This window comes from Boleophthalmus pectinirostris, unplaced genomic scaffold (genome assembly GCF_026225935.1).
Source record: "Boleophthalmus pectinirostris isolate CB_2022bp ecotype Guang Dong unplaced genomic scaffold, ASM2622593v1 HiC_scaffold_20, whole genome shotgun sequence".
NCBI lineage: Eukaryota > Metazoa > Chordata > Actinopteri > Gobiiformes > Gobiidae > Boleophthalmus > Boleophthalmus pectinirostris.
The window spans coordinates 26667360-26690049 of NW_026571153.1; the positions used below are offsets into that span (position 1 = coordinate 26667360).

The 22690-nt window shown below is 39.1% G+C and overlaps 1 protein-coding gene across 1 annotated transcript; it reads left to right on the forward strand.

Moving 5' to 3' along the window:
• Positions 1-16675: 16675 nt before the first annotated feature.
• Positions 16676-19106, forward strand: LOC129409701 (stereocilin-like). Its single transcript, XM_055156207.1, has 3 exons — positions 16676-16810; positions 16893-16979; positions 18418-19106. The coding sequence occupies exons 2-3, from the start codon at positions 16931-16933 to the stop codon at positions 19104-19106; spliced, it is 738 nt and encodes a 245-aa protein (XP_055012182.1). The 5' UTR covers positions 16676-16810; positions 16893-16930.
• The last annotated feature ends 3584 nt before the right edge of the window (positions 19107-22690 follow it).

Consider the following 22690-nt stretch of genomic DNA (forward strand, 5'->3'; position numbering starts at 1 on the left):
CCAGGAGGCATTCGGAACAGATGCCCGAGCCACCTCAACTGGCTCCTCTTGACGTGGAGGAGCAGCGGCTCTAATCCAAGCTCCTCCTGTGTGACTGAACTCCTCACACTATCTCTAAGGGAGCACCCAGCCACCCTGTGGAGGAAACTCATTTCGAGAGCTTGTACCCGCGATCTCGTCCTTTCTGTCATTACCCAGAGCTCATGACCATAGGTGAGAGTAGAAATGTAGACTGATGGTAAATCGAGAACTTCGCCTTTCGACTCAGCTCCTCTTCACCACAACGGTCCGATACAGCGCATATTACCATTTTGGGAAAATGTGCACACACAGAAACATACAAAATGTATTATACACATATGGGATAATGTACAGAAATGATTTGGTCATACATTTTGTGTAATTCATAGTCATTCCCAGCAGACATAACACACACAAAATGTTAATGCCTCACACATGATGTGGTTTAGATCCAGCTGTCTGTGATTATACACTTGGTCAGTAGGTGGTTTCGAGCTTCGAGAAATGAACCTTTCTCGAACCAATTGGCTCAAGTAGTTCAATGCCTCATGAGGCTTCATCACCATCATGACCTTTGACCTTTACTTGTCAGTTTCTGTTCTCTGCCTTTGTATCATGAGTCAAAAATAAGCTTTTGTGCAAAGACCAAAGGCAGAAACAATGTATGTTTTGTTTGGGATTTAGTTCATAAATATATTTGATTTTAAAATCTAACCTCACGCCTCCTTCTTTTTGTTTGGCCTTGACTCAGGGTCTGAAGACATTCAATATAAAAAAAACTTTGTATTCAATTCTACTTCAATGATCTTTAGTGAAAGTATTGTGTGTATTTATTCATACTGTACACACTGTACTGCAATATCACTTGTGTCAAACTGTTTCACTGTGGAAGTGTCGCCGCACGATCCTGATCAACACTAAACAGGAAATCCAAAACTCTTCTATTTCAATTCAAACAAACACATGATGACTCGACCTTGGTGAGATGTTCTTATAAAATCTAAAAGTCTAGGAAGTCTAGGCAAAATCAACCAAATAATCATGATCATATCAGTTTCTGCCTTTTGTCTTTGCATGACTCCTTATTTTTATCTCATGACACAAAGGCAGAGAACAGGAACTGACAAATAAGGGTCAAGGGTCAATTTGGAGCTCAGTATTTTTCACATGGAAATATTTCTTCACTATTACAACTAGTAATTGTGCCCTACCTATTCTTCTATTCTACTTTAGTGTGGACAAAACAGAAAGTCTGAAGTCATTTTTCTCAGGGTCTTTTGCCTTTGTTGGGCAGAATAAATAAAGTAAAAGAAAATCTGCTGCTCGTTACAGTAAAATAAAACCATGAAGATGTGGGGCCTATTCTGAACAGGAAGTCAGTGGTTTCTGTATATTTCTATGATGCAGTTTTAGACCAATAAACTGCTAATAATAGATTTTTATCCCACAAACTGGCACTGTACCAAATGTTTACTGTTATATGAAAAAAGACAAACAGACTTTTGAATCATTTGCTGTGGTTTAAAGTTATTCTTCACTTACCTTAAGCATTTGGAGTATCATCATTATTCACCACGATGAGTTTAGAAGAGTTTTTCATAACTCTCACAGACCAGGGAGACCAAGTAGCAAACAAACACACACTTCCTGATTATTGGACAATAAAACACTTAATAATTACATACAGACAGTGTTGGGAAGGTTACATTTAAAATGTATTCCCCTACAGATTACAGATTACATACCCCAAAATGTAGTTTGTAACATAATCCATTCAATTACTTAAAGTGAGTAAAGTAATCTGAATACTTTGGATTACTTGATATTGTCATGTTTTTTAAAACTACATGAATGTACCAACCACATCCTGAAAATTCTTGTTTGTTCAGTCTTTATTTAACCATATGAAAAATATTATTAATAGAGAAATGTTTTTTATGTGAGGTCACTGCTGCCTGAAATTATGTTCACACTACTGTTAGTGTAATAATGTATTAGTTTAGTCCTAGGGTAGAAATGGATTTAATCCTAGTTCTGTCCTGGTTTAGTCCTGGTTTAGCCCAAAATGTGAAAACAGGAAAATAGCGCCATGTAATCCATTCATTTCAACAAAGTCACTGTAATCCAATTACCACTCATTGAAACAGTAACTGTAACTGAATACAGTTCATTTGTACTCTGATTACGTAACACCGGTTACATGTAATCTGTTACTCCCCAACACTGCATACAGACAGTACACATCGATGAGACATATGTTAACTATTAGAGGTGCTTATAAAATATACTAGTACATCTCAAAAAATGTGTAAATATCATGAAAAAGTTCAACATTTTTGTCTCTCATTTCAGAAAGTCAAACCCAGATATCATATAGATTCATGACTCACAGAGTGAAGCTGTCTGTCCATTATCTCGACTTTTTGACAATTATGGCTCACAGATAATGAAAACCCAAAATTCATGTCACTGATGCTCATGCCAAAGGAGACCCAGTCAAGTACTGAACATGTAGATCTGAACATAAAATTCCCCTTTAACCGCCGGGTGCAGGTGTATATTTTGATAAATAACCCATAGTTCCAAATAAACTCTGAGTGTGATGCAGTCTAGTCCTGCAGTGGTTGTGCTGTTGCTGAGGAGCTGCTCAAACTCCCATTTCACATTTTTTGTGCTTTATTTAACCAAGATGTGGTGATTAGTGCAGTGACACACAGAGAGCCTGATGTTTACAGCCCCAGGAGCAGTTTGACTTCAGGTCAGTCCTGCCCAGACCAGACTGTGTGACTGAGTGGACAGGCTCTATTCTCTGTGCTGCGTCCGATCAACCTCAGCTTCACTGAAAAAGTGGAGGAACAGGCGACTCTACTGTGAGTGACGTAAAAAGGAAGATGAAGCAACATAACGGCCAGGAAATGGAAGCAGTTTTGATGAGTTCCGGTCATATTCCTTCAGTTTGGCAATTAGGAGGAAGCAGCGATGTGATCATAGCTGCTGTGGCGTCAGAGGAAAGTTGTGGCGGGGGGCAGTAGTAGGAAAAGTAGTCGCCAGGACATCATCTAACAGCCACATCTCCCCCGACTCGTCAAAACTGTAAATTCTAGTCCTACTGGTTAAAAGAATTTGAGTACCATATTTTCACAGTTTCGTTGAGACAGATTTTTGTGAGGAAGAAATTCATCTCCTGCTCCAATTTGCCGCCTGGTCTCAAATAAATGCCTGGTCTGTTAAGTGATTGAAACAAATAAACTCCCTGGATATTATTTGGTATTTTACAGTATCCTTTATTTATCTTATGTAATATATAATAATAATAATAATAATAGACACTTTTGGGTTTTTGTTATCTGTAAGACATCAAAATATCAAGAAATAAAGACTTGACAGCTTCACTCTGTGTCATGAGTCTATGGATTTGACTTTCTGAAATGAGTGACAAAAAATATTGACATTTTTCATGAAATTCTATTTTTTTTAGTTGTACTAGAGTGTGTACTGTGGCAACATTCCTTATGTCTCATATACATGGGGAAAGATTGTTTAATTCCTTACAGACAGACAGTAAATATTTATCTCCATGGAGATAAAGATGTATTGTGTAACTTTTTGGTTGGGTGACACAGTGTAACATTAAACAGCTCGACTTTACATTTATTCAATTACAGGTGGTTTTATCGCTCAAACATATCTAGAAAAACAAACATTCTGACTCTGAGTGGGCTCACCTCTCCACAGATCTGACCTGTAACTTGGTCTGGTTTCGTCTCTGAGTGTGTGAGTGCGTGAGTGTGTGAGTGTGTGTTGAGGCTGTTATCAGGAGATTTCTATTGACCAGATTGTTTCATGTTCAGTCAGCATGAGCCAGAGCTTCCCCTCCAGAGTTGCCTTGTGTGTTTTCTGTGTTTTCCAGGGTGTGGAGAGTGGAAAGCCCACTGAAAAGGCAAGTGTTGTAAGATGACCTCATCCAAACATGGGCAGTAATGTGACCATCCTAAGAGTCTTTGAGGGTGAAAGGTTTTCAGCTTTTATTCACGAGTTATTCATTTAGGGCAAAACCACAGAAATGTTACAGTGTGGTTTGGAACAGCCTTCAGAACAGTTGCATCTCTGTATTTAATCCAGTGTAGTCAGTTTATGTCAGGGCTGTGCAAACTTATCACGGAGGGGCCACATACTGGAAACATTTACAGAGCAAAGGGCCACAGATAAAGGACAATGAAGCACAGTTCCTTTGAAAATATAATGCAGACATTCAGTATTCTGTAAATGATTCAAGTATATTTTGAAATGTATTCCATTACACGGTCCAGTCAGAGTACTGCATTCTGAATACTTTAAATGATAGTATTAAGAAAAACTTTATATTTGTTTGACTGTTTTTAAAGGATTTCCTGTCACTAACTGGAGATGAAAAAAATCACACATGCACCACAACAACTGTGTGCTCTGTTTTTCTCCCTCCTTCTGTGCACTTTGAAGTCTAAATGACTTTATCAAATACCATAATGTATTCCTCTGATTTGACAAAAGTAACTGTATTCTGAATGGCACCAAATAATAACTGTACTGACCACAGTTCCTCAGAATGAGTATTCAGAATACATGTGCTTGGTTCATATATTTAGTTTCTTCCCAACACTGGGAGTGAATCACACAAATCGCAGACAGAGTTTGACAGAGTCACCACACCTACACTTGGACAACTTATGTAAGGTCTGGATTTAGTCTAATTCAACAGGACGGCTGAGGGACAATCAAAATGGAGGGATGCCCCCTTGGTTTATGTAGTTTGACCTTATATTAATTCCCCAGTTTGTAATATTTTAACAACAAAAATGAAAGTGTGTATTTATTTTATTTTATTTTATTTTTTTATTTGGTGGTGTTAATTGCACTGAAAAACATTCCCTAACATTGCACTGCAAGATGGATCCTCATGATATTTGAGAGTTAACAAACTCAAAAGAATCCATCTTCTCCTGATGATGTGATAGGCCCAGCCGCTGGTGGGCCGGAGACTGGACCAATCACATCGCAGCTTTGAGGTTTGTGTGGAGTTAAAGTAAAGCGCCGTAACAATCCAAAACAAACACAGACAGACTTGAGTCTATTTGAGTGAAAATACAGACTTTCTTGGTTGTGGAAACTGTGAGTTTTTCCAGATTTTTGAATGTGTTTATGAATCAAACAAGTCCCAGGTCATAATCTGCACCTGCTCAACCTTCTCAACCTGAAAAGATGATGGTTCTTGATGTAACAATGTTTTGTTTTATAAAGTTTTATAAGTTTTATGAATGAATTGTCAAAATACTCCTCACATTTCACTAGTATAATGGACACCTTTTATTCGAGTGACCAGATTTTCAAAACTCAAAACTGTGACACACGGGGATTGTGATGGTTGGTATAAATGAAATTGTGAAAAGAGCGTGTAACCAAGTCCATTCTCAGCTCTGACGGTGCATTTTTTGCCTTATGGACATTTTCAAGCACCGGTTTGTGCAGTGGACCATTGCAAAAAACTGGAATATCATGAAAAAGTTCAGAATTTTTTTGTCATTAATTTCAGAAAGTCTGTTTAATTTTTATGATTATGGCTCAAATTCAGTGTTTGATTATGTATAAAACAAAAAGCCATTCAACCAAACTAACCTAGTACCCTGTTGTTGTGAGGCGACAGTGCTAACCATGGCACTGGTGATAACCAAACGAGTCGACGCGTTGACACGTGTCGAGCTCGGCAAGTGACGCCTGTGTCTCTCTGTGTTTATGACAAAATGTGAGTTGCTAAATGTGATTTGGAGCTTGCTTAACTCAAAAAAAAAAAAAAAAAGAAGTTAACATACAATAATGTAATATGTGTTTGTACAGCAGTGTATTTGAAAATATATGAATCAATAAATAGCAGTAGGTTGTCCATCTATTTCAAATATATGGGGAAGTTTCTCATTTACTCAAATCTATGTCCTGATGTTCTGCAATATAAATTCGAGTACATTGCGATATACTTTGGTTTGGTGAGGGAGAGAGTGATCATGTTGTCCACACTGGCACATCTGTGGTCAGTGAGTGTGAGTGAGTGTATGTGATGATGCAGAGTGATAAGGCTTCCTGTTCTTCATGGTCCTGTCACGTCTCAGCCTGTCAGTTCTACGTGCGCTCACCACGCTTCAGAGGAATTCTTGGCATCATGACTGGCCGGATCTTGATGACCGGGAGACGACTGGGCAAGTGTCACATCGGATAGTTTTACAGAATGTGTTTTAAATATTGAGTTTTTTACACGCAGCTTCTCTAAAGACCGAGGAGGAAACCACAAGAGTTACAAACCTGTGAGGAGAGGTATTTCTGTATCATCAACTAAAACACCAGTAGTCTCCTGCTTCTACAGACACTTCTCTCCCTCGCTGTAATTATTCTGTATCTTGCTTCAATCAATCAGTCAAACTTTATTTAAGGGCTCGGTCACGCAGAAGTAAACAGCAAGGCCAAAAATTCAAGTTAATGCATCTGATATAAAAATATATTGAACAGATACATATGTAATCTAGTTTATGAAACTGTTGACCTTTTTTCTGCACCATTTTTGGTTCTAAAGTTCCATATGTTTTAAACAGACCATGTATGAAACATGGAACAAAAATTATTTCCTAAATTTCAAAGACCTGCAAATCATGTCAATAAATGGATGTATTTCATCATATCTTGTGTTATTCAATCTTTGAACTGTTGATGAAGGTACATGATTTAAAAAAAAAAAAGTATTTAAAATGATAAAAATTTGCTTGGAAGGACTGACATATTTTATAGAAATAGTTTCCTTTCATTTTGAAGTAATATTAAAGTATTCAGAAGAAAAAAGCTGATAAATGATGTAAAATCATGCACCTTCTACTTGCACAATTTTCCCTCCGTTACTTTTCCCTCCGTTACCATGACCTTTCTTAATAAAAAATCTCATGAGTCAAAAAGTAAGAGGTTTTTCAACCTAATCTTGTACCATAAGGTAGAAAACTTTATGAAGCAAATATTCAAACCAGTTTGTTAAGGATATGGAAGTGAGAACCAAGAGTTATCACTGTTTGGATTTATTGGCCAAAAAGTGCTGCATATTTCATTCCCTCCGTTACCGACATGAGTTTAAAATTTTTTGTCAACAACTTGAAAGAATTTTCCTACATTCTAATACCTTATTTATTTCAATAGTCCCTCTAGTTTCTGAAAAAGAGCTATTTGAATGTAAAATATCTGCCCCTGTTTCCCTCCGTTACCGCTTGACCGGACCCTTATAAAGCACTTTTCATACAAAATGTAACACAAAGTGCTTTACAGTGATTAAAAACAATCCTACATTTCCACCCACCCACCAACCCAACCCTCACAGCTGCCCAACCCCACAAACAAACAACCCACACAAACACACACACACACACACACACACACACAGACACACACACACACACACTCACACACACACTAACATGCTAAAATACATAAAACTGGACACAGTAAAATGTGAACTGGTGAACCAGTTGAGAAAGCACCGTCAGAGGAGCCGTCTACACCAGGAGCAGAGAGACGTCCACCACCACCAGGAACCACCACAGGAGCCAGGGGAGAGATGAAGGCCAGGCACCTGAGGCCCAAGCACCAACCCTCCACCAGGAGCCCACAGGACAGACCCAGCAGCCACAGTAAGGTGGTAAATGCTATTGCCCGTTTCATCGCATTGGGCACATTTGAAACAGGGGAGGCACCAAAAATCGCAGAGATTGGGTTAGAAGCAATGGGATAACCATACGCCCCCTTCAGTGTGCTAAAGATATATGTCCACAGTGGTCCTAGTTTTGAACAAGCCCACAACATGTGTGAGTGATTGGCAGGGGAGAACAGGCATCTGCTACAGGCGTCTCTTACAGAAGGATAAATCTCAGCCAGTCTCGCATTTGTATAGTGAACCCTGTAAACAACTTTACATTGAATTATTCTGTGACGGGCACAGATAGAAGACAAATAAACCAGAGATGATGCAGAATTCCATTGTTGTTCTGTAATCACAATATTGAGACTCTCCTCCCAAGCATTTCTAACTGCATTAGAATATGTTAATGTTTCTGATTGAATTAACCTGTACAAAACTGAGATACATCCTCTGGTAATCGGGTCCACAGAGAGGAGAGAGTCTAATAAGTTTTCTGGAGGGAGATTCGGAAAGTGGAGGAACAACTTTTTAACATAATCCCGGACCTGAAAATAACTAAAAAGATGATGCTTTGGGAGGTGATGTTTGATAGACAAGTGTTCGAAAGATGAAAATACGCCATCAGTATACAGATCACTAATTGACCTAATCCCATTATTATGCCAGATTTTAAATGCTAAATCTCCATTAGATGGCTCAAAAGTAAAATTTCTGACACACTGATGTCAGGGTGGTAGGACTCAAGAGGCCAAGGTGCTTCCTAAACTGATTCCAAATCTTCAGTGAGATAGAGACCACAGGGCAGGTAGTTAAATGTGGGAAAGGAAGTTGCGAGCACAAAATAGACCACAGGGAGAACTGTGAAGATTTCTTCTCCAAATGCACCCAGCTTGGTAGGGAATCCTCTCTGTCGGTCATCCAAAATAAAAGTTTCTGCACATGTGCCGCCCAGTAGTAGTGTCTAAAGACTGGCAGAGCAAACCCCCTTTATCCTTAGGAAACCTTACCAGCCCATAGATTTGTTGAAATAATCTTATCTAGCCTAACAAAAAAGGATTTGTTAAGAAAGACAGGGAGGTGTTGAAACATGTAGAGAAACCTGGGGAGAACCACCATGTTAACCAAGCTTATTCGACCTGCAAGTGAAAGAGGCAAAACCGACCAACGCACAAAGTCCCTCTCAGTCTTGTCAATCAAGGGGATGAGGTTCTCACGGTGTAAGTCCCAGAGCAGTTAGGATTTTTAAGGGGAGTGAAGAGACACTGATCTGCTTCATTCAGCCATTGAACTAAAAGTGTTTTGAAAAGAGTTTTATGGGTCAGTCTCATTCAATCAGCTCACTTGTTTAGTAATTCTAACTGCACAACCCAAAAACCTCACGTTTTTAATGCTTTTAACAGTGAAAGGAAACACAGACAGAAGTAACAACGTGAGAATTACACCTAATGAATAGAACATTTGACTGGAGGACATTACATTACGCCGTAAATGATTGACTGTCCCTCTGATTGGAACGAGCCGACTACCTCTGTGCCCAGTGCCAGTTGAGGGCAATAAAACAATTATGACAGATAATATAGTTTACAGGCAATAGAAGCACATCACACTGAAGCTGCTGTTTTGAAGATGAGCTAAAGTAAAATATAGAAAATCATGTCAGCGACAAAGAGATGAGAATTATACCAGGTGTAATATTCCAAAACAGGCAAACATAGAAAGCCGCATTTGTGCAGCTTTTGTTTCATTTTACTCTCCATTCACTTCAACAGAACATCTACAGGCTCATAAAAACTGTCTGCTGAACTGTTAGTATAGAAATATATTCAGTGTTGGGAAGGTTACTTTTAAAATGTATTCCCCTACAGATTACAGATTACATACAAGAAAATGTAGTTTGTAATGTAATCCATTATATTACTTAAAATGAGTAACGTAATCTGAATACTTTGGATTACTTGGTTTGTTGTAGAGCAGCAAATACAAGGATATCGTAACATAAGAAATTTTGTCTGCTAAAAGAAAATAAAAAGCCCAGACTTTACTAAACCAAATAAAAATATTATTGATAGAAGAGGAGGAGACACAGTCCATGCAGTTTAGTCCTGTTAAATCCTGTTTTAGTCCTGTTTTAGTCCTGGTTTAGATCTAGTTTAGATCCAGTTTAGACCTGGTTTAATCCTGGCTTAGATCACAGAATTACCGAAAAAAAAAAAAGAGGATATAGCCCAAAATGTGAAAATAGGAAAATCCCGCCGTATAATCCATTTATTTCAACAAAGTAACTGTAATCCAATTACCACTCACTGAAACAGTAACTGTAACTGAATACAGTTACTCAGAATTTGTACTCTGATTATGTAACTCCAGTACATGTAATCTGTTACTCCCCAACACTGAATATATTTTTATCAGTTTTGTCCTAGTCTTATTTATATGGAACAAACTGAGCACAGACAGAATTACAAAATGTTTTAAAAAGGTCCTGTATTACTTAAAATGACCTCCTGTGACCTTTTAGCCTGTTCAAATACTGTTCCCTTCATCATCACAGCTGTGGCAGTGTGCGTGTGAAGACAACAGTTCACTCTCCCCTCCAGCACAGCTCACAGGGTGGGACACAAAACCACAAAGAACTTCTCAGCCACTCACCGGCTAAATGCAAGAATTAAACACGCAAGTTTCATCAGTGAACAGGTAAGTTTCAGCAGGTGAGTCTAGTCATTGAACAGGTATGTTTCATCAGGTCAGTGCAATCCTTTTTAATTCTGTTCAGTTCATTTATTTGAGCAACATGAAATATAAAGATATTAACATGAAATGATTATTGTACATATTGTGTCACAGTTAAGCTCGAAAAAGAGCAGGGACAAGTGTAAACATCTAAACTCCTCACATTCACAGATGTGACCTGGACACGACTAATACAGTTTTTTATCATTCATACTCGATGAGTAACTTCCTTAGTGGTAATTGTGTATGCACATTTCTAATTTTTGTGTTTGTTTGATATGATTTAAGAGATTTTTTTTCCCCTTCTCTGTTCATCTTCATCCTTCATCCTTAACATGTTATTTTTGTTTAAAGTGTTATATATTTAGGCAACTTATTAGGTTTTCATTTAAATTGTTCCATGGTTCAAACCCACATTGTGAATCTGTGTGACACACAGATTCAAGTGAAAAAGTGAAAAAAATCTGTGTGTGTGTATCTGGTGAAGTGAATGAGACGAGGGTGAGTGTGACAAAGTGAATGTTATTACAGGCATCAGGGCAAATAAAGCTAGAAGAATTTTAAGCAACAAACTGGAGTGGTTACTGGGCTCACGCACTCACCACGACAGTGAGGTTCAGAACAGGGCGTCAAACCCCAAGGGACAAGCGGCCTTGGAGAACACAAATCTCCCCTGTGTCCTCTGACCGAGACAAGAACACATTATTATTATTATTATTATTATTATTATTATTATTATTATTAGTAGTAGTATGTTATTAGGTTCTTTTTTTTCAGACCCAGAGTATTATTTCATACCTGACAGTTTGGACTGCTCACTAGCATCTTCCTCAGAGTGATCATGTGATGTTGCTGTGACGTGTCTGGTCAGCTGATTTAAACAGGTTTTGGGGTTGTCTTCCTACCGGTGGAGGCAGGACGACAGCGCCATCTGCAGTCCCACTTCCTCAGGACAGCATCCCAGGTGTGTGAGAGTAAAAAAGCCCCCTCGTCCCGGTTTACAGTCCTGTGGGCACGTTTCCGTATTTCGATTGCTTCTTTAATCCAGCGGCGATGTTTGTTTTCCTCTGTCCCAATGATGTTTGCTTAAATCAGCTGACCAGACACGTCACAGCAACGTCACGTGATCACTCTGAAGAAGACGCTAGTGAGCAGTCCAAACTGTCAAGTATGAAATAACACTCTGGGTCTGAATAAAAAGAACCTAATAACATAGAATATCGGAAGACCAAATGAATCTCATTGGACTAGTAGCAGTAGTAGTAGTAGTAGTAGTAGTAGTATTAGTAGTAGACGTTGTAGTAGCCTACAGCCAAATAGTTTCATAGCCGCTGTGTTGGTAGCCTACACTAAGTAGTGTGGTATTTATTGATTGATTTAGCGCACAACAAAACTTGAACATACAGTATACACTACAAAAACATATCACAAGAAAGGGTTCAAACGAAATAAATAAAATGCCTATGCCATCGCCCATTGACCTCTGAGAGCAACATCATGACAACTATAAGCACCAAGGAGCAGTGAGGAGAAGGAGCTGCTTTACAGTTGCAATCAAAATGATTAAACCCCCAGTGCAAATGAGGTTTATTGGTAAAATGTACAAACTAGCAGCTTTAATAGAACTTGGAATATATCCTAGTGTCACACTTTTGTAAAGTGCAGTTCACATGTCCCTCAACAGCTGAGAGCAGTGGCAGTGGTCACAGTGACCTGAATGTTGACAAGACCAATGAACTGGTGACTTCATTCAATTCATTTTACATTTTTATTTTTTTTTGGGCAAGGTACATTACATACCATACCTTATCATGTGGTTGACACATACATATGTACGTACAGTCCCTGACAAAAAACCCGATGTCTCCACACAGAGGCCAAATCCTCCATCTGAACACTACTGATTTCGTCACACATTTTTACTTTCTGGTTCGGACTCAGACTTAGTGTTCACAGCCTCAGTCCCACAGCAGACATTTGTGTTTAGATCTGTGAATGACACGACCCGCCACAGCAGAAGAAATCAAAATCAGAGAAAAGTTGTATTGCCAATGTCATTAAACAAATGCATGAATATGCGGCCTGCCTACCAGAACCATGCACCATGACAGTGCTCCTTCTGGTACCTCTGATGTGAGTGTACCCAAAGGAGCAATGCTGTGTGGAGGGGCCTGGACAGGGGACAGACTCTACTCCCTGGTCTCCATAATGACTGTGTGTCAGCAGTGTAAGTAACAGGGCATGGGCGTGGTCTACTCTAGAGATGCTGGCAGAAGCTCCAGGTACACAAGTACTCTAGGTACAGTGTTGGGAAGGTTACTTTTAAAATGTATTCCCCTACAGATTACAGATTACATATACCAAAATGTAGTTTGTAACGTAATCCATTAAATTACATAAAATGAGTAATGTAATCTGAATACTTTGGATTACTTGATTTGCTGTAGAGAAGCAAAGACGAGGATATCGAAACATAAGAAATTTTGTCTGCTAAAAGAAAATAAAAAGCCCAGACTTTCCTGAACCGTATTAAATATATATTATTGATAGAAGAGGAGGAGACACGGTCCACGCAGCATGATTTAGTCCTGTTAAATCCTGTTTTAGACCTGGTTTTAGACCTGGTTTAGTCCCAGTTTAGACCTGGTTTAGTCCCGGTTTAGTCCTGGTTTAGACCTGGTTTGGACCTGGTTCAAACCTGGTTTAGTCTTGGTGTAGACCTAGTTTAGACCTGGTTTTAGTCCTGGTTTAGACCTGGTTTTAGTCCTGCTTTAGACCTGGTTTTAGTCCTGGTTTAGACCTGGTTTTAGTCCTGGTTTAGACCTGGTTTAGTCCCGGTTTAGTCCTGGTTTGGACCTGGTTTAAACCTGGTTTAGTCTTGGTTTAGTCCTGGTTTAGTCTTGGTGTAGACCTAGTTTTAGTCCTGGTTTAGTCATGGTTTAGTCTTGGTGTAGACTTAGTTTAGACCTGGTTTTAGTCCTGGATTAGACCTGGTTTTAGTCCTGGTTTTAGTCCTGGTTTAGTCCTGGTTTTAGACCTGTTTTGGACCTGGTTTTAGACCTGTTTTTAGACCTGGTTTATTATCTGGCACTGAGTGGAATTACCAGAAGAAAAAAACAGGGGCTGATTTAGCCCGAAATGTGAAAACAGGAAAATACCGCCATGTAATCCATTTATTTCAACAAAGTAACTGTAATCCAATTACCACTCACTGAAACAGTAACTGTAACCGAATACAGTTACTCATAATTTGTACTCTGATTACGTAACTCCGGTACATGTAATCTGTTACTCCCCAACACTGTCTAGGTACTATACTACTGTTCAACTTTGACTGAGACACAAAGGCCATAGAGAAGCACAATGTTTATTTCTTTCTTTAAGGATTCCCATTAGTCTCTAAAGTTGCACAGACTACTCTTCCAGGGGTCCACTTTCATCATATAATCACGCAAAAACACATTAACCCCACATTAACGGTAAATCACATAATAGTCAATACATAACAGCAACTTCTATCATGAGGGGCATAGGCGGAAAACACATACATCAATTAATCACAGTTCTTGATTTTATTTATTTATTTATTTTTTAAGCAAGACAATTGTGTATCAGCACCAACAGCATCAGTGTAAATGCTGCAGCAAAACTTGAATTTCCCTCGAGATGAATACAGTACATCTCACTCTTTGTCTCCCGTAGATGTTCATGGTGGTTATGCTTTTGTAGTTTCTGGTTTCGTCCACTAGATGGTAGTGTTGTTACGGTTATGACTGACAGCTGAAGAGTCATTTACAAAACTAGAAATAGGCTACTGTTAAATTGTACTTTAAATTGTTTACATAATGTACTATTGTATAAAGACCTTGTGAAATTTTCTTTATGAACGGAAATGTGTGTTTAGTTTAGCTGTTTGAGATCAGCTATATAGCAGTGATTCCCCAGCAAGTCATGGCCAAACTAGACTACTTGAATTATAAAAATTAGGAGTTAAATGCTCTGTTAACTGCTCCTCATAAATGTTGCTGGTCTTCTGCTCAAATATCTGACAAAAAAAGTATATTTAAACACACGGTAATGGCAACTGAACAGAATCTGGTTAAAGTCACAAGGAAAATAGTGTTACAGAGACAGCACATACATAGAGCAGGAGCCTAAGAGTTTGACATGAGGGGATAGACTGACTGACAGCTCTTTTCTGCTCCAAGTCTGCACCAGGACTGCCCCCTCTCCTCACTTCTCCGTGAACGGAATCTCCACGGCTCTTTATACTGTATTTCTGTATAATAAGATGCTTTTATAACCATAAAATACAGTCCCTGACAAAAGTCTTGTCACTTATCCATTTTGTAGAAACAAAAGCTTATAACCTGACTTTAAATTAATCGATTGGTTTTAGAAATGTCTCATATGAAAGCTAAAACCCTCCCAAATTATGCTCAATATACTAAAATAAATTTGCTTCACTGAAGAAAGATTGATCATTTAATGAACACAGAAAGGTCAGATTTTGGCAAGACAAAAGTTTTGTCGCCTACAGAAAATTGAACAAATAATTTACTTCAAATACAAAAATATGTTGCATAACGTCAGTGAATGAAGTAGTGGTGCTGTGAGATCCAGATTTAATATCTTGTATGACTTCCATGAGCTTGAAGGACTGCATCCATGACGTTTGATAATGATTCATACAATTTGTTGATGAAGTCATCAGGAATAGCAAAGACAGCGTCTTACATGCCTCCCAGAGTTCATCAAGATTCTTTGGTTTTGCCTTCCATGCTTCCTCTTTCATTCTACCCCAGACATGTTCAATGATGTTCATGTCTGGTGACTGGGCTGGCCAGTCCTGGAGCACCTTGATCTTCTTCACCTTGAGAAACTTTGATGTAGAGATAGAAGTATGCGATGGAGCACCATCCTGCTGCAAAATTTAACCCCTTTTATGGTTGGGAATGTAAGAGGAGCTAATACTTCTTGATATTTTAGGCTATTGATATTGCCTTCCACCCTGCAAATGTCTCGCACACCCCCATACTGGATGTAACACCAGACCATGATTTTTCCACCACCAAACTTAACTGTTTTCTGGGTGAATCTTGGATCCATGCAGGCTCCAGTAGGTCTCCTGCAATATTTGCGGCGGCTGTGATGTAATTCAACTGAGGATTCATCTGAGAAATCCACCTTCTGCCACTTTTCCAGTGTCCATCCTTTTAGCAGGCTGTGGACCTTGGCAAATGCCACATGGTTTTTTAATTGTCTTTTGTTTAGTGCTGGTTTCTGTGCACTGATTCGACCATGGAGGCCATTTCGAGACAGAATTCTACAAACTGTTGTGGTTGACACAGGGACTTGAGGTGACCAGGCCTGGTGGAGTCTGCTGCAGTGGAAAAGGGGCTGGCCTTGGATTTTTGAATCAACAAACGGTCCTCCTGAGCAGTTGTCTTGCGGGGTCTGCCGGACCTGGGCTTGTCAAAAACATCTCCAGTCATTTCAGATCTTTTTCTTATTCTTTGTACTTGACACTGAGACACATTGAAGGTGTCACCACCTCAGCAGTGGATCTGGTCTTCAGCCTCTTGATAATTAACGCTTTGGTCTCAGGGTGGATCTTAGGCATGTTGTCAGAGGTCAAGTTGCAGTTGATGTGAAGGTCTGGTGTGCTGGGGTTCTTTTTATACACACCCACTAATTGATTGATCAGTAACTGATCACAGATGAGGCTGTAATCTAGGATTGGGTGCATCATATGACAAGGCCACAAGACTTTTGTCTTGCCAAAATCTGACCTTTCTGTGTTCATTAAATGATCAATCTTTCTTCAGTGAAGCAAATTTATTTGAGTATATTGAGCATAATTTGGGAGGGTTTTAGCTTTCATATGAGACATTTCTAAAACCAATCGATTAATTTAAAGTCAGGTTATAAGCTTTTGTTTCTACAAAATGGATAAGCGACAAGACTTTTGTCAGGGACTGAAGTTATTGAGGAGTGGATTGTTTCAGATGGAGCACTACTGAAGGCCAAGGTGTGAAATGCACGCTCCGCCACTGGTGCAGGTCTCTGTAGTGGTGTTGGCAGCAGAGTCGTGGTCTGGTCAAATCAATTATAACTTTTAGGCTACAAGTAAAACCACGCATGGACCAGGCCCTAATTTAATGATTATTCTCTTCAAATGAATTGCCTATTAGGCTACTGACAAGTCAAAGGCGTAAAGACGTACGGTCAGGAGGTGCGTCGTGCGTCGGGGCCATAGCAACAGAACGTCTGGACGCACAATATAAGCGGCTGCCGCTCGCTCAGTTACTCACTTCTCACCTGAGAAAACGCCTCTTGGACGCTCTGTGAACACTTGTACGTAACTTTGGTATTCATCTCTTATTAGCCCATCAGCGATTATAAAACACTCAGTAACTCTCTGTTCACTGTTTTGAAGGATTGAAAACGCACCTAGACTATCGAGACTACTTCACCATGGGCGGGTTCACCTTCCTCCTCGACCACCGGGACTTCGTCCCCGAAGGTGAGATTACTCCAATAACATTCAAACATGATAAATTATGATTAATATTAATAACATAGTCAAAATACTTCATGACAAGAAGTTTTATCCACATGGGTGTAAGGTTTGACTCCTAATACAGGTTTATGAATTGATAGTTTGTGACTTTAACTCAACCATTTCATGTTCGATCATGAAGCTCGTGAAACTGCTCGAAACATATCAGCACGAGTGCGTAGTGAAAAGTTATCGTCACATTTATAGGAAATAATCGATCTTGTATTTTCTGAGCATCAAAATTCATCAGGGTTTGAGTGGCATTTTTGTGAAAATAACATGGCGCTAGGCTAGCAATGCTAAATTGGAATGTTTTAGAAAATGCACATTTGATCTCCATAGAAACCCCGGTGTTTGATTTAATTTGAGCATTCCATTTGAGGTTTGGTTTAGGAGGAGATGCCAGACTCAAATCACTGCAAGAAAACTATAGGACCAACCATATAGCCTATAAAGTATAAAAAGCATGCTTAATTAAAGGGTTCAACTAATAATCCATAACTATATTCATAAATATGAACTCATTCATCAAATAGACCCTCATAACAGAATGAATTAGGCCAGGCAAAAACCAAGAACCCAGCAAAATGTACTGTAGCCTAATGTTTGGTTATATTTTTTAAATTACAATTATGTATGACCCAAATCCAAGTAGAAATTCACAATAAAAATGGTGTGTTCTTAGCGCTGTAGGTCTTTACGTGCCGTCCGCCTGTAGTAGGCCTAATCATGTGCAATACTGTAACATAATGAGAGACTTTGCAGATACAATTCACCCAAGTCACTTGATTTAATTTGTCCATATGCTGCACTGTAGATAATACAGAGTTATAGCTACTTATTGTACAAATAATAGTATACTCACATCACTTTATCTACTGTTTATTCTTGTGCATTTGCTGCACTGTTCATAACTACAGTCAGATCCACTTATTGTGTAGTTTTATAGCTTTACAGCTTTACTCAGCTGACAGTGTTGTGTCTATTGTATTTCTTTATAGTATCATTTATCTTGATTTTGATCGCATATTCCTGTTTTCCTGCTGTTCTTGAACCATGCATTGCAGCACTGTAATGACAATGTCATACACTACCAAATGTATTCAGCCGGTCCTAATTGCTCAATTTGGAATACACCACAATAGATGTAACAGTAAAATAGGCCATCTGAACTGATCAGAATCAATGTTATAAACCTACAGTTAGTTTAGAGCCAAACATCAATATAACAAATCATCCCTGCAAACTCTGGCTCCTCCAGATATAAACCATACACCTTCGATATGTTATGTAAATAACTGGGAGTAGTAGTAGCAGTATAAGTTAGTAGAGCCTGTGGTACTAGTCTGACTTGCTCCAGATACAAATTGAAGAGTGTTTAACATTATCAAATCTGTTGCAGTGGCCGTTCAGGACCCTCTGGACCTGGAGGACCAAGGTGAGTTGGAGGTAGGTGGGCCTTGGTTTCATTTTGGGTTAGGTATTGAAGAGGACTGGAACGACGGGCTCGCTGATTTTGGTTTGGAAGATTGGGAGAGGAGTGACGCGGAGGAGGACGAAGAGGAAGAAGAGGAGGACGAAGAGGAAGAAGAGAGGCGAGTGTTCCTCGAAGATAGACAGATAGAAGCATTCAACGCCTTAGCTCGTCTCTGGGCGGTCCGGTGGATGCTTCCAGTTCGAGCTGTGGAGCCAGAGGATCGCGTCCCGACCCCCCCTCCTCAGCCGCAAGCACCCAGCTCTCCTGCTGCTCCACATCCTCCTCCAGTGGGTCCTGCTCTGGACTTCATTCCTCGCAGCGGACACAAGCGCGTCAGGGATGAAGACAATGAAGAACAGGACGACCCTAGTTCCAAGCGGCCGTGCCTCTCCACCTCCCACCCAGGCCCCACCTCCGACCCAGACCCCACCACCTCCGACCCAGACCCCACCACCTCCGACCCAGACCCCACCACCTCCGACCCAGGCCCCTCCACCTCCGACCCAGACCCCACCACCTCCGACCCAGACCCCACCACCTCCTCTGGGACGCCTGGACGCTTCAGGTTCCAGTACCACCACCTGTTCCAAGACTCTGAGTCGGACGAGGACTGAACTCAGCCTCTGAGACTCAGAGCTTGGCTCAATGCGGCGACTTTTACCACCTTAAACCACGCCCATCATCCCATTGATTTCTTGATTGATTGATTTCTTGATTGATTGATTTCTTGATTGATTTCTTGATTAATTGATTTATTGATTGATTTCTTGGTTAATTGATTTCTTGATTGATTGATTTCTTGATTGATTGATTTCTTGATTAATTAATTTCTTGATTGATTGATTTCTTGATTGATAGATTTCTTGATTGATTTCTTAATTGATTGATTTCTTGATTGATTGATTTTTAAAAACGAATAGATTGAAGGTAAGGAATACTATGTAGGATTTCATAAAACAACAAACATTGGTGAAAAGACATAACCTTTTCTTACTGAGTTAACTGTAATTTTATTCTGAATTCAAATCTGAGTACTGAAGTTTTACAGAAATTCCTGCATAGTACACCTTATACTTTTTGATTTATACAGATTTTAGATTTTTATACAGATTTATATTTATATAAAATATATATATATATATAAGAAACAGAAAAAAAAGTACAAAAAAAGTAGGGAACACTATGTAAGATTTCAACAAGCAAACAATAATAATAATAATAATAATAATAATAATAATAGTAATAATAATACATTTTACTCTTTTCACAGACTAAAATCTAATTTATGTAAAATTTAATTTGAGTACTACAGTTTGACAGAAATTCCTGCATAGTGCACCTTGACTTTTTATTTTCTTTGAATTTGAGGTGAAAATGATTGTTATAATTTTTAAGTAGGAAAAAAGCAAGGATTATTATATAGGATTTCATAAAAACTTTGATGATAAAATGTAAAGTTTTATCATTGACTTATGTTTTAACTGAGTGATTGTTAACTATCTTATTATAATACATGTAATACGCAATTGGGCCCCAGGTTCGTTTGTACTGAAAAAATGCTAGGATGCTAACTGATTTAAATTTAATCAGAAATCAGAAATTCCTGCATAGTACACCTTGCATTTATTGTAAACTTGTGTTTTTCTGGGCATAGAAGGGTTAGCGGTGAGAGTGTGTTTTATAGTACTTAGTATTACAACTACTAAGGACTAACTGTGTTATACAAAAAAAAATAATATTATATGGAGCTTTAAGGCAGTAAAGCCATATTCTCAACAACTGCAAATCTCATTATAATAACTATGAGAGAATAATTATAAAGTGTGGAGGTGTGGCTTTGTTCACTTATATCTCCTGTTCTTGTTGTGTTGGATTCACCTTGTACGGCCTGTAACGTGCCATTTCAAATCCAATCAAATGTGTATTTTACTCAAAGCCTTTGTAAACAGTCTCTTTGGAGACTGATTTGAATGATTGTATCTTGAGATGTGGGCTTGTTCACTAACTCACCAGTCAGTGGGACACTCACTACTTCTCCTTTTTTTTTTTTTTTTTTTTTTTTTTAATAGTCTTATGTGTTGGTAAAAAATATATAATGAAACATGTACTTCAACACGTAAAAGTCTGAAAGTTTGAATGTGCACACGCCTTAACTCTCTTTCTGTTTCTGTTTCTGTTCCCATGGTGACTGGTTTGGAGGGGCCACCTGAGCCCTGTGGTCCTGAGATCTAATGAAGCTGACGAGAAAAAAACGTGTCTCCAGAAGATGATGAACAAGAGCTGATCAGAAGTGACGTGATGAAGCTGACGAGAAGAACCATGTCTCCAGAAGATGAAGGACAAGAGCAGATCGGAAGTGAGTTGATGAAGCTGACCTGAAGAACCGTGTTTCCGGAAACAAACAAACATGAGGTAAGAAATTATTCTATAGTATCTTATTTTGAATGTGCACACGCCTTAACTCTCTTTCTCTTTCTGTTTCTGTTCCCAGGATGACTGGTTTGGAGGGGCCACCTGAGCCCTGTGGTCCTGAGATCTAATGAAGCTGACGAGAAAAAAACGTGTCTCCAGAAGATGACGAACAGGAGCTGATCAGAAGTGATTTGATGAAGCTGATGAGAAGAACTGTATCTCCAGAAGACAGGGGCAGATTGGGACCAAAGAAAGGCCCTGGAATTTTCCCCTACAAATCGACCCACAGTGAAAATTGAGGACCGGTCCATGAGCGGACGGCTGTTCTGGGCTTTTCCAGAATAATTGCCAATCCGCCGCTGCCAGAAGATGAAGAACATGAGCTGATCAGAAATTATTTGATGAAGCTGACAAGAAGAATCATGTCTTCAGAAGATGAGGAACCAGAGATGGAGCTGATCAGAAGACCACCCTGAAAGAATGTACAGAAATTAGTCAATAAACAGAAGGTTGATTTGGAATTCTTATTTTTTTTGTTCTTATTTAAAAAAAATATATAATAAGTACATGTACATTGTATTGTTTATTATAATTTACTTAAAGAGGCATTATGTAACTTTTCTGACTGGAGTCCGCTACTTGCTTGTCTCCATGGAGATGCTATTCTTTTAACTGGAAACTTATACAGTATATCACTAAATTTATCTTTGTAACCTATTATAAGTTATAGCTGTTTTAAGTGTGTGCATAACATTAAAGTGAGACTTGTCACTCCACAGATCTGACTTGTAACTTGACCTGGGAGCATTAACATTTTGTCTTTATAGAGATAGTTTGGTTTACTGCAATACTCCATGTCTCCATGGAGACAAATCAGTGGTTTACCCTTCAAAAGACATGGTGTCATAGGTTCATAGACTGGTTTGAATGTTGTTGTTTTGCCCAGATCTTAGTCAATCAATCAATCAACAACTTTGTTAATCCCAAAGGGCAATTCAGTTCGCACATCTCTGGTCGTGCACAATATATAAATAATAAAAGAAAAAGAAAAACAGACGCCATACATTCAAACCTCAGTGCATCAGGGACACAATAGCAAATTTACTTCCCATTTAAAAGCTTTATGGCAGAAGGAATAAAAGATTTAGCGTAGAAGTTGGTCTTTTGCTGTGGGGTGATATAGCTCCTCCCAGAGGGCATTTGCACAAACTGTGAGTGTAGTACATGGTTAGACTGGCTCAGTATGGCCTTAGTCTTTTGGAGCACCCGATGTCTCCACACAGAGGCCAAATCCTCCATCTGAACACTACTGATTTCGTCACACATTTTTACTTTCTGGTTCGGACTCAGACTTAGTGTTCACAGCCTCAGTCCCACAGCAGACATTTGTGTTTAGATCTGTGAATGACACGACCCGCCACAGCAGAAGAAATCAAAATCAGAGAAAAGTTGTATTGCCAATGTCATTAAACAAATGCATGAATATGCGGCCTGCCTACCAGAACCATGCACCATGACAGTGCTCCTTCTGGTACCTCTGATGTGAGTGTGCCCAAAGGAGCAATGCTGTGTGGAGGGGCCTGGACAGGGGACAGACTCTACTCCCTGGTCTCCATAATGACTGTGTGTCAGCAGTGTAAGTAACAGGGCATGGGCGTGGTCTACTCTAGAGATGCTGGCAGAAGCTCCAGGTACACAAGTACTCTAGGTACAGTGTTGGGAAGGTTACTTTTAAAATGTATTCCCCTACAGATTACAGATTACATATACCAAAATGTAGTTTGTA

Excerpts from the sequence above, each read along its gene's own strand:
- LOC129409701 (XM_055156207.1), top strand. The coding sequence starts at position 16,931 with ATGGGCGGGTTCACCTTCCTCCTCGACCACCGGGACTTCGTCCCCGAA. Across the intron at positions 16,980-18,417 it reads CCGGGACTTCGTCCCCGAAG|TGGCCGTTCAGGACCCTCTG; the intron begins GTGAGATTACTC and ends AATCTGTTGCAG.